The 12591-nt window shown below is 40.6% G+C and overlaps 1 protein-coding gene across 1 annotated transcript; it reads left to right on the top strand.

The window, feature by feature from the left end:
• Positions 1-3902: 3902 nt before the first annotated feature.
• On the top strand, positions 3903-11214 carry LOC309796142 (serine/threonine-protein phosphatase 4 regulatory subunit 3B-like; the record flags this gene model as incomplete). Its single annotated transcript, XM_082609196.1, has 3 exons — positions 3903-6273; positions 9954-10075; positions 11002-11214. 3 exons carry the CDS (start codon positions 3903-3905, stop codon positions 11212-11214), a joined length of 2706 nt encoding a protein of 901 aa, XP_082465322.1.
• Between the last annotated feature and the right edge of the window lie 1377 nt (positions 11215-12591).

Below are 12591 nucleotides of genomic sequence, written 5' to 3'. Positions count from 1 at the left end.
TGATAAGGAGTTTTTTTTTTTTTAATTCTGTCTCAATTATCCTTTATTTGTAGTTTACCTTGAATTACTCTGGTAACCTACTGAGGTTTTTTTTTTTTCTCCAATTCGCGCTGTCTCGGCGCACGTACGTGTCACCAGCTCTTTTTTTTTTTTTTTTTAATTTATGGCTGTGTTGGGTCTTCGTTTCTGCGCGAGGGCCCTCTCCAGTCGCGGCAAGTGGGGGCCACTCCCCATCGCGGTGCGCGGGCCTCTCACCGCCGCGGCCTCTCTTGTTGCGGAGCACAGGCTCCAGACGCGCAGGCTCAGTAATTGTGGCTCACGGGGCCAGCCGCTCCGTGGCATGTGGGATCCTCCCAGACCAGGGCTCGAACCCGTGTGTCCGGCATTGGCAGGCGGACGCTCAACCACTGCGCCACCAGGGAAGCCCCTGATAAGGAGTTTTATAGCAGTGCTTCCCAAGGGCGGGGTTGCTGACAAGATTAGGGCGTGTGCAGGGTCTCAGGTAGTCCTGCCTCCTAATCTCGATGAGCTTCTCTGGTCCCTTTAATCTTGCCTCAGGTGGTTTCTTGGCTGTTCCTCCCTTGATTAGCAACTGTTCCAATCTGCCCTTTGGAACTCAGGGAAGGTCATGGAGGCTGGAGTCTTGTGTACAAGAAATGGGGGACAAAAAAAGAGGCCTCCGTGCCTGGGAGCCTCACAGGGCCCCACTCGGTTTCACTTAGTTTCATTTTGAACTGGCCTCAGTGATTTTCCTTCCTCCACCCCCACCCCCGCCCCAAGAAAGGAGAAACATCAAATAGCAGTGATAGTTGGGATAAAAATCACATTGTCATTGTAGACCGGAAAAAAAAAAAACACACAACCTAAAAGCTGAGAATTATGTTTTATTCGGTGGACTTTCTGAGGACTTAAACTTGGGAAGCAGCATCTCAGATAGCTCTGAGGGACTGCTCCAAAGAGGTAAGGGAGAACCAGGAGATATAGGAGTTTTGTGACAAAAACCAGATAGTAGTCAGAACATCAAAAGATTACCTTTGATTAAAGAAAACCAGACGTCTCAAGTTAAGGAATTTGGTGCTTTTCTATGTATGGAAAGATGCTAGAGTCTGGGCTCATTGAAATCATTCCTTTGATATGCACCTTAACTATCTAGGGTCAGTATCCTGCTTTTCTCCATCCTAAATCCCTCAGGGTGCACAGTTGGGGGTGGCTGCAGTGGCTGCTGGCTTGATGGCACAAAGTCCTTTGTTTACTGATATGGCAGGTGACATTCTTCATCCACATTATAAACATCTGCTGTAACAATTTAGGCATAGCCTAAGAGAAAGCATTGCATATTGGGAACAGTAAAGCAGAGAGTCAGAACTATACAGGCCTACTTTCAAATGCTAGCATTATCACTTACTGCAGAGGTCTGAACCAAATGTTTGATTCAGTTTTGGAGTTTCAAGTTTTTTTCCTCTCTAATATGGTAGAAATAATACCTTCCTCAGGCCATTATTGTACGAGGATTAAATAAAAAATAAATAATGCCTTTAAAAGGGACTTACACAGCTCCTAGAATATGGCATTTGTTTATTCACATTACCCTGCTCTCTGTAAAACAACAAAACACCAAAAAAATAATCATCTTAAATAGGTAGAACTACTGAAACAAAAAAAGGGCATTGTTCTACTTCCCAAACCAAATAAGACAGGAACTGAAAAATCTACTGCAGAAATAGCAATAAGAAATTCAGACTTGAGGCTCTTTTAGACTGTAAAGAGATCCTAGTTAACCTAATTAAGATAAAGGGACCTTAATTGGCCTAAGGGAAACTCCCTGTGATAAAATTGCAAGAACACATAGATTTGTGCTGAATGCCTCTCAGAGAATGGAACCGAGGGCATATTCAGACACTTGACAGTATTATAATGGATTCTAGCAGAAACTTTAATATAACCACAGCAGAGAAAAAAATTGGACCATTAGCATGCATGTCATTATTGTTATTATATATTTGCATATTCTCTTTTATTGAAATAAGACGGGAGCTTTTAACTAGCACACATGCCAAATTTTGTATTAGTCATTTATGAGTTCTTATGTTTAAGTATTATTTATAATTTGTAAATGTTTCTAAACCAGCAGTATCCTGGCACTGATTTAAATTTTCTCATGAAATGATTGTCATTTGCATTCAATTCCCAAAGAGCCCTGACTGTACTGTCCCAGGGAATATTCTTGTACAGTAACCTCCTGGAGGCTACATTGCAAGAGAGGTGTGCAGAACAGTTTTTCTGTGCTCTACTTGAGAATGGTCACACACCTCCAATGCTATGTAAAATGAAGTGATTGTTACAAATAGGACTCTTCAAGTCCAAATGTGCTTGATGCGGCCCAATTCTCAGTTTCTCCTTTGCAATAACAGGGTTAATGTTTTGGAAAAAAAAATTGTTTTTTAAGAAAACTGCAGAAGTTGCTGCTACATCAAAAATCAACTTGGTTACTATTAAAATTATATTTAACAGAATTGCCATATACAAGCTTCTATTTTTCCACTGGCTATACACAGATGTGGATCTAAAGGAGGAAGTGCGTGACTTTCATCTTCTCTTGATAATTTTATGTTGATTACAAATTATACAGATGGAAGGAATGTAAAATAAAGTGTAATGAAGGCCAAGAAAAGCAGGGGATAGCATACTTCAATGAGATTGAATTGAGAAAACCAATTTTGTAATCAGAAAGACATGTGTTCAGAGTTCCTCAAATTATTAGCCATATGATCTTTGGCAATTTATTTAACTTCTCTAAGTTTGTTTTCTGAAGGACACTTAGTACTCCTATTTCACTAGGTTATTATTAAAATTAAGTAAGAAAATATATAAAAGTTCTTGTCACAGTGTCTTGAACATAAGCGCTAAATTATTATATTTGGTCAATGATATTATTACCTTTCTTTATAATAATAAGCAGTCAAGTTATCATTCCTTAGTTATTGTGGTTGCTATTACTACCATAATTATTAAGAAAAGAAATAAAACAATTGATCTGTGGTGTTCAGTACTCACTTTTGGCTAATTTCAACTGAGTTGCCCTCTGGCCCACTCCTTCCCTAGCAATAAGGAGTGTGGTTATAGAATTGGGAAAATTTGAGGAAATGTTTTCCCTGTTGTGCTGAAAGATAGAGCTTTAGCCTGAGCTGAACAGAGTAAAGGAGTTGCCAACTCCCTCTTAGAACAATATCCTCTCCCAAGGATGGGTAAGTTAGTGATACCGACATTGGCTAAGCCTTTTAGAGAAGGCCTACCTACAGATCTCTAATCATTGGTAATGGTCTACAGTACACTTGTTCCTGCTTCTTTGGGGAGAGGGGCAGAATTGGGGGGAGCCGGGCTTGTGGGGGGAAGTGTTTTTCTTTGACACACGGTGTTTGGTGTTAACTTGCTCAGGACATAAGTGATTAAGCTTTCTTTTGTCTAGGGTCCTAAGTCTCCATCCCCACACACTTGATGAGTGAAAATGTTTCTCGGGGACAAAACCTTTTATGGAAAGAGCAGTGCCCTTTGCTCGCATTCCTAAGCCTCCATTGATTGGTAGGCTTGGTGGCATCTCGCCTTGAGTGTAGAATGTTCCTTTTGGGTAGAATCCTGGGGGAATCATAAGAATCTTGACATAATAGAGGCTTTCCTAGACAACCGCGAGCAGGCGCAGTGACTCACTGCTTCAATCGCAACACGGAAGGAGGGGCTCCAGGGATGTGAGTGAGTAGTGGGACTCTGGGGAAACAGGAGGAGCTGAGGAGCTGCCGGGGTCCCTGTGGCCACTATTTATCCACCATGTTCTATTACTATTTTCCCCACTAGCCACCTCAACTGCTGTGCTGCCACCACAGAGCCAGCCGTCGTTGAGTCGGGGCATGGCAGAAGCGGGGACCCGCGCCGAGACCAGGGCTGGAGTGATGAGACCCGAGGTCGCCACGGTGGACAACCAGTGCTATGTAAAATTATATACCTGGATTGATGACCAACAATGGGTCATTCTGGGCACAGGGCACACCTCACTCACTTATGTGGAGGGGGCCCAGGCCGTGTTTCTGCAAGTTAGATCCGAGTCCGACGGCTCACTGATCTTGGAGTCAAAGATAAATCCAGACATGCACTATCAGAAAGAAGAAACGTTAATTACTTGGTTTGAGGCTGGGAACCATGGTATAAGGATACATTTCCAGGACACGGCAAGTTGTCATGAGGTCTGGAAAGCCATTTGCCAGGTTCAAGGTAAAGTCCCATGTGTCGAAGCGATACATGACATCGTGGATGAATCAGAAGACAAAGAGTGTGATGACTTGCCAAAAACCGGTGAACTGCTCGACCCGTCAAACTGTGAACTCAGTAAACTTGTACAGGTTGCTAACTTAGTTACCTTGGGTCTCACCTCACCTATGGTTAAAGAAAGGCTGGCTGTGGTCTTCGAAAAGAAGGACTATATTAAAACACTACTGCAGTTGTTCCACATTTTTGAGAACCTAGAGGATACCGAAGGCTTATACCTTTTGCATGAAATTATTAAAGGAATCTTATTCCTCAACAAGACATCTTTGTTTGAGATCCTGTTTTCTGATGAGTGTATCATGGATGTGGTGGGATGCCTTGAATATGACCCTGCTTTGGCTCAGCCAAAAAGGCATAGGGAATTCTTAACCCAAATTGCAAAGTTCAGGGAAGTTATACCAATAACGGACTGTGAACTTCGACAAAAAGTACATCAGATATACAGGGTACAGTACATTCACGACATCCTTTTGCCGACAGCATCCAAGTTTCAAGACAATGTTCTTTCTAGGCTTGCATGTTTTATTGTTTTTAACAAACTTGACCTAGTCCACATGTTTCTGGAAAAATACGAGTATTTGGCTGAAGTTTTTGCACAGATAAGGGATAAGACCACAGATGATGATAAACGGCGTGACCTGGTATTTTTTTTAAAGGAATTCTGTGAATTTTCTCAGCTATTACGTCCTGAAAGAAAGTGTGAACTAGTCACAGTACTGACAGAATTGGGAATTCTTCCTGCTCTTAAAATTGTAATGGGCATGGATGATTTGCAAATAAGGTCAGTTGCTACTGATATACTTGCTGATCTAGTGAAGTATACTTCATCCATGGTCCAAAGATTTATGATGGAAGAAGCCCATCAAAGTGAAGATGGCAAACTTTTCATTAATTTAATAATTGAACAAATGATCTGTGATACTGACCCTGAGCTAGGAGGTGCTGCTCATTTAACGGAACTTCTTTGTGCTCTACTTGATCCAGGCAACGTGCTGGCAAAGCATAGAAAATTTAAAATAAATGAATTTCTAAATTTCTTCTATAGACATTGTATACATAATGTCATAGCACCACTTTTGTCAGCTACTTCAGAAGATATATGTGAAGAGGATAATATAGTTGGATCTGACAAAAACAACAAAAATTGCCTCAATAATTACCAAACAGCACAGCTGCTTGCCTTAATTTTAGAGCTGCTCACATTTTGTGTGCAACATCACACATATTACATAAAAACCTATATTTTGAGAAAAGACTTGCTAAGAAGAGTCTTGATCTTGATGAATTCAAAGCACACTTTCCTGGTCTTGTGTGCTGTTCGCTTTATGAGAAGGATGATTGGCCTTAAAGATGAACTTTATAATTTTTACATCATCGAGGGAAAACTTTTTAAGCCAGTTGTAAATGCCCTTCTGGCTAATGGAACTCGGAACAATATGTTGAATTCAGCTATTATTGAGCTGTTTGAATACATAAAAGAGGAAAATATCAAGTCTCTTGTTTCACATATAGTTGAAGAGTTTTATGAAACACTTGAGTCAATTGAATATGTTCAGACATTCAAAGGATTGAAGACTAAATATGAACAAGAGAAAAAGAAGCAGAATGAACTGTGGAAGATGTTGTATCCTGTACCGTATAGTAAGGTATTTCACAGAGGCGTCAGTGTCTTGAACGAGAAGGAAGAAATGAGTTTTAAAGAAAATTTAGAGGAAGGAAAAGCAGGTATGCCATCATCAGAAAGTGATTTTCAAGATCATTATGATAAATTTGTGGAGACTAAAAAAGCAAAAGAAAATGAAGACAAGGTAGATCTTCCCCCCAAAACATCTTTGGGTGGCTTCGAATTTACTTCATTCCATTCTGCTAGTGATGCTAGTTTAGCAGGTAACCCAAACGATAGCAGCATGGTGGACTTAGAGGATTATTCAGATGACAACGAAGAAGATAAAAGAGGTAAAACCCCGCCCCCCAGGAAAAAACTACATCAACCTCATAAAGTCTTAAGGGAAAACCCTCAACATTACTAAACTCTACATTACTAAAATTCTGTACGCATCAAAGCATTAATAAAATTCTGTAACATTAACTGAAACATCTGAATCCAAATCTTTCTCATGTGAACTTATTGAATGATGAAATGATTATTTGTTGTTTTAGGAATACACTCTTTTTGTAGCTCTAACACAACAATCTCTCAGTTTTACATAAGATGTGTCTCCTATGGCATAATAGTACATTTTAAATGGTCTCTTTTATTTTTGGAATTACAGGGTCACTTTTTCAATAAGTAGCAAAGATGCTCAGTGTTATCATCTAGGAGAATTTATTTCTGTAAAAACCAAACTTCCTAGAATTAAAAAAAAGAAAAGAAAAAAGCTAACCAGAACCTGAGCGATAACTTCTTAGCAAGAAAAAAAGTTTTGTTTGAGGGGAGAAAACAGGTTGATAATGTAATATTAATGTAGTTCTGTTTCAGGGTTATATATTAGAAACAACTGTTAACAGTATAACATTATTTGCCCAGTGGTTCTGGCTATGGTTTTCTTCTTTCAGTTGCCTTCTTTGAAATAAAAATTTACATTCATGTTTATGTGGAAAGCAAAGTCAACTGTAATAAAAAATAAAGTTAAGCTATTCACATTTCTGTGAAGATTTGACAAAAATTCACCCTTATGAGTAATATTAGAGGGAAGTAACTTTTGTTATGTATTTTCATGAACAAAAAAGGAAGCTGGATTCAAAATGTGCTGTTCTTAGCATAATTTTTTGTTTGTTTAGATGAGATGTGAAGAATCGGTCCAGTAGTATTCTAAAATAGTGTTCTCTAAGATCTTGGGAGTGGGTAGAAAAGAATACTTTCAACTGCCTAAATTGTGAAAGATACTTGGAAGTCATTTCCTGATTCATTAATAAAGTTGTGTCTGTCTTCAGAGCAGTGGGTAACTTTTAAAGTGTAATTTACAGAGACTAACAATTTACAAAAAATAGTGCTGAATGAAGTGGCACTTGATATGTAGAAACCATTTTGGACAGTTTTTTAAGAAAAAGTTACTTAAGTGTCAAAGTACACACACAGTACATGAAGTTTTTTTCTATAAACAAACAGGAGTAATATGAAAGGTGCTTTATTAAAGAGTGAATGCAAGTGAATTTCTAATAATAAGTTGTAACAAAGAATTAAGTGGTTTTATTTTTAGAGGAGGAAGTTAACTGGGTCCATTTTTCCTGGAATTGCTTAAATTAAAGCAGTTTCTCCTACTTGAAGATTTTAGAGTTAATTTTAGTTATGACCATGGTTTGAACAAGATGGACTGTCTGTGTAGATATGAAGTATAGTTTTCCAGAAGACAGATATTTCTCTTGTATTAAAAATACCACTTGTTTTGTACCATTTGCTGATATTTATGCTGAGCTATACAATTCAGGAATTAAAAAGTGACCCTGTAATTCCAAAAATAAAAGAGACCATCTAAAATGTACTATTATGCCATAGGAGACACATCTTATGCAAAACTGAGAGATTGTTGTGTTAGAGCTACAAAAAGAGTGTATTCCTAAAACAACAAATAATCATTTCATCATCAAATATAAAGTCTGCTAAAGTGTGGACATGACCTCAGGAGATATAATCAGACATTACTGAGGACGTGACAGGGGAATGTTATCTATAGTACACACATTTACATGTATACACAGAGTTTTATCTGAAAAAATATACTTAACTCTTTGTTTTGGTGGTAGTAGCTCCAGTTCCTTAGCAGAACAGATATTTACAACCAGACAGAGAAAAACAATTCTTTGGTGCTCTCTCTGCTTATTCTCTTCTCTTCAGCTAGTTTTAATCAGCCATAAAAAATGGACACTAGGAGAAAAAAAATGAATATTTGCATTTCTTGTTGTATTGTCCCCAGTGAGTGTGTAAGGAAAGACGAGGGAGGGCATAGCTGTAATGGGAAGTTAATAAAAGGTAAAAATAAAAACAAGGAAAAAAGAAAAGAAAAACAAAACAAAAGAAAAAAGGACAGGCATTCTCTTGAGCTGAGCTGTGTAACCTCCGTGAGCCCTTTTCTAGTCTCAGCAACCTAACGTTAGGGAAACAACACGACAAGCAAAATGGTGCAAAGGCAGGTTGCCCATCAGATGGCATAACCTACTATTAAGGGAACATTTAAGAGGGCAACAAAACACAGATGAGCAATCCTTACTGTCTGCACACTGAGTGAAAAATTGACCAAAATGTTCAGTCTTTGTAGAAAGTGTGTGTGAGAAGATACATGTCAAAAATGTTTACTTTCATCTTTAAGTTGTTAAGAAGTAATTTTAAAAGTCCCCTTAAGTGGATTATTTATGAAAAGAAGAAACAGTTTAGAATGGCCTTGTTCTTACAACAAAATTCAGGTGAGCATTTTTGAAGAGGTGCCCTGGATTTGTCAAGGTTTCTGCTTTAAACACGTGACTTCCAGTCACCTTTATGGCTTAGTGACTTTCTAAACACACCAACAAAGGGAGGGTGATATAACAAATAAAGCAAAAGCTTCATATTGAGACAGCCCTTGATGACAATGCAGGCTCCAATGCTTACCAGTTCCATGACCTTAGGCAATTTACTTATTTTCTCCTTAGCCACAATCTCTGCATCTTGTCTTAAAAAATTAGAAACTAGGCTTCCCTGGTGGCGCAGTGGTTGAGAGTCCGCCTGCCGATGCAGGGGACACGGGTTCGTGCCCCGGTCCGGGAATATCCCACATGCTGCGGAGCGGCTGGGCCCGTGAGCCATGGCTGCTGAGCCTGCGCGTCCGGAGCCTGTGCTTTGCAACGGGAGAGGCCACAACAGTGAGAGGCCCACATACCGCAAAAAAAAAAAAAAAAAGGGGCTTCCCTGGTGGCACAGTGGTTGAGAGTCCGCCTGCCAATGCAAGGGACACGGGTTCATGCCCCGGTCCGGGAAGATCCCACATGCAGTGGAGCGGCTGGGCCCGTGAGCCATGGCCACTGAGCCTGCGTGTCCGGAGCCTGTGCTCCGCAACGGGAGAGGCCACAACAGTGAGAGGCCCATGTACCGCAAAAAAAAAAAAAAAAAAAATTAGAAACTATATAAATTACTCAGAACATATTTAGTACTCAATAAATAATTTTCAAAACTCATTATCATCATCAGGAGCAGTATAATAATTTCCAAGAAGATGGAGGATAAAGCCAGGTATAAGCCCTTATATCACAAGTTATGCTCATAAATCAATAATCCTATATTCTTGATCAAATTGATAGCAACATGATACATTAAAAGCTAATGAGTTCAGTTCTGGTTGGCAGACAAGTCTATGTATATGTATCGTGCCTTGCTGAGAAACAACTGAAATAAAGAGCATAAAAGTAGACAGAAAAATAAACCTTCATAGCAATGAAGACAGTTGGGTGGAGTGGTGTCTGAGGTGTTAACCAAAGAGTGAGAGATGTCAGGAGTGAAGGATGGGATTGAAATTAGAAAAGTAGGAGAGAAGATGGGGAAGGCATCGAAGATTTGTAAAAGAGGCAAGAGTCACTGAGCCCTGTTCCCCTTGTTCCATCCCAGCAAGCAGGTAGTCAACTAGAATGTGTCCCTAGATAACAGCCCGAATGTCCTTGCCCTACAGCCCCTGATATAACAGGCAAAGCTGAAGGCCCTGTTATGGATGTTGTTGCCTCAGAGTTAAGCCCTTCTCTTTGGGGTGTTGGAGGATCCAGGATGCTGGAAGCTTACCACCCGGAGGTGCAAGTTCGTGTTTTCAGGAGAGAGACATGTTAACGCGTGGCTCCCACCCAGGAAGTACAATCGCAAGACCACAAATGGAGCCCATGGAAAGAAAATCTTTACAACTGGCAGGCCTGTCAGGTGGTCCCAACACCAGTCAGGGAACACAGTTTGAGGATGCTAGCAGGTCAGCCTTCAAGTTCCCAGTTCAGTCACAAAAACAGCCTAGTCCTTGTTTTGGAGGGTTTGCTAAGTGCAGTCAATCCAATTTTCTTGTTTGTCCATGCCACCAGCATGGTGGCATGACCTTAGTCCACCCCATGGAATGACTGAGATTAGGAGTCAAATGACATGCAGAGGGGTGTGTGTGATCATCCCCTGCTTCTCCTGATAGATCTATCAGTAAGGTTAAGGGGAAGGGTGGTCAGAGCTGCTTAGCTGGGGCTGGCAGACCCATCAGTCAGTTAAACTGAAGACGCCTGCAAGAGTTTGAGGGAGCTGCACCAGAATGTTTCCCTTGGGGAGGAAGTCTCCAGAGGCAGCTCTGAAATACATGGGTCCTTAATGCCCCTTCCTCCCCTGTGCAACCCTGGGTTCTGGGTTGTTGCTCTTCCTCCGCCTCCACAATACCTGAGTGCCCCTTTGTGGTAACTATAATGTTGCCCCTTTTTCCGTTCATTCCCTACTCTCACCCAAACGTTTTATCTAGAAGGATCAGGTGTGAGAGGCACAGGACATTTGTATAAAACCAGAATTAAGTTTGAAGCATGTAGGTCCCATTTTTGCGCTGCTGCCACCATGGCTATACCAGCCAGGCTGGTCTGGGGAAAGAAATATGCATCACGCCCCGAAATGGTCATGACAGAACCCTACCTTTTCAAAAGAGGCCTATATAATTTCCCGTCCCTTTAGTCCTGATTTAATGACCAAATTGCCTTACTCTGATGTAGGGCTTCTCAACGTCACAGCTGTTGACGTTTGGGGCCAGGTCATTCATGGTTGTAGGAGGCTTTCCTGTGCACTGCAGGGTATTTAGCAGCATTCCTGACATCTACCCACGAGGTGCCAGCAGCACACCCTCAGCTGTGACAACCAAAAATGTATCCAGAAGATGCTATATATCCCTCAAGGGGGCAAAATCACCCTTGACTGTGAACCTCTAGTCCAAAGATGTGTGGAGCTTACTTCAAGGGCTTCTCTTACTTTGTCGATACCGGGTCCACATCCAGTAGGCTGAGTCATCTTCTCTTTTTACCCTCTACCTGAAAGACCCCAGTACATACAAGGGTCAGGTACATAACATACTTTCATAGAAAGAGAACGGACTTTGCTTGGAATCACAGAGATCCCAGTTCTGCTTTTCATTACAAGTGTAATCAGGGCATCTTATTTGACACCTCTAATCCCAGTTTTCTTATCTTTAATGTATGGCTAACCACACTGTTATGGCTGAATTGTGTCCGCCAAAATTCATATGTTGAAGTCCTAACTCCCAGTACCTCATATGGGACTATATTTGGAGACTTGGTCTTAAAAGAGATAAGTTAAAATGTGGTTATTAGGGTGGACCCAGCTCCAATATAACTGGTTTCTTTAAAAGAAAGAAATTTGGACACAGACATACATACAGAGGGAAGACCATGTGAAGACACAAGGAAAAGATGGCCACCTACAAACCAAGGAAATGGGCCTCAGAAGAAACCAACTCTGCTGACACTTTGATCTTAGACTTCCAGCCTCCAGAACTGTGAGGAAACAAATTTCTGTTGTTTAAGCCCCCCAGTCTGTGGTACTTTGTAACGGCAGCCTTAGCAAACTAATACAAATATCTAATAGGAAGAAGTTTTGCAAAAATGAAAGAATACATATCTTATGAATATCACAGAGTTATTATGATAATAAGTTCGAAAATGAGATATGACAATAGCAACTCTTTATTAAGTATGTGTTATATGTCAAGCACACCTTCTTAGGCAATTTACCTACATTATTTCTAATTTCACAATAAACCTGCAAGGTTGATGTGATGACCAGGAGAGTGCACTTTGTAGAGAAGGAGAATGATTGAGTAAACCAAAGGGCCTCAGCCACTGTGCTCTGCAACCATTGCCCCTCTTTCTCCCAGGCCGCACTTGCTAGCCAGTGGTTAGCACTGCGTGGGTACTAAAACAGGCTTGTTCCTGGAAGAAGAGAAACTCCTCTGACTGGAGGCTTTGACTTGAGGACTTTCTGAAGGCCTTCCTGAGCATTCGTAAACTGCATGGTGATCTAGGATGCTGCCATCATTCTCTCTCTCCGTCACTTGACGTCAGAGTGTATCATGATCCGACGGCTCTTCCAACATTCTCCAGCTTGCTCTCCATTGCCTCTCATTAGCTTTTCCCCTAATAAAATCCTTGCATGCTAAATCTTCTTATGCTGACTGTTTCTTGGAGAACCTGGACTAACACAGTATGTATTTTGACTCTATTTTACAGGAGAAATAGAGGCACACAGAAGTGTGTTCCCAGAGTTGCATAACTAGTATTAGTGAGACTATT

The sequence above is a fragment of the Mesoplodon mirus genome (assembly GCF_964341445.2).
Source record: "Mesoplodon mirus genome assembly, chromosome: X".
NCBI lineage: Eukaryota > Metazoa > Chordata > Mammalia > Artiodactyla > Ziphiidae > Mesoplodon > Mesoplodon mirus.
Note: the sequence above shows the minus strand (reverse complement) of the source record. Positions and strands in the feature narration are given on the sequence as shown.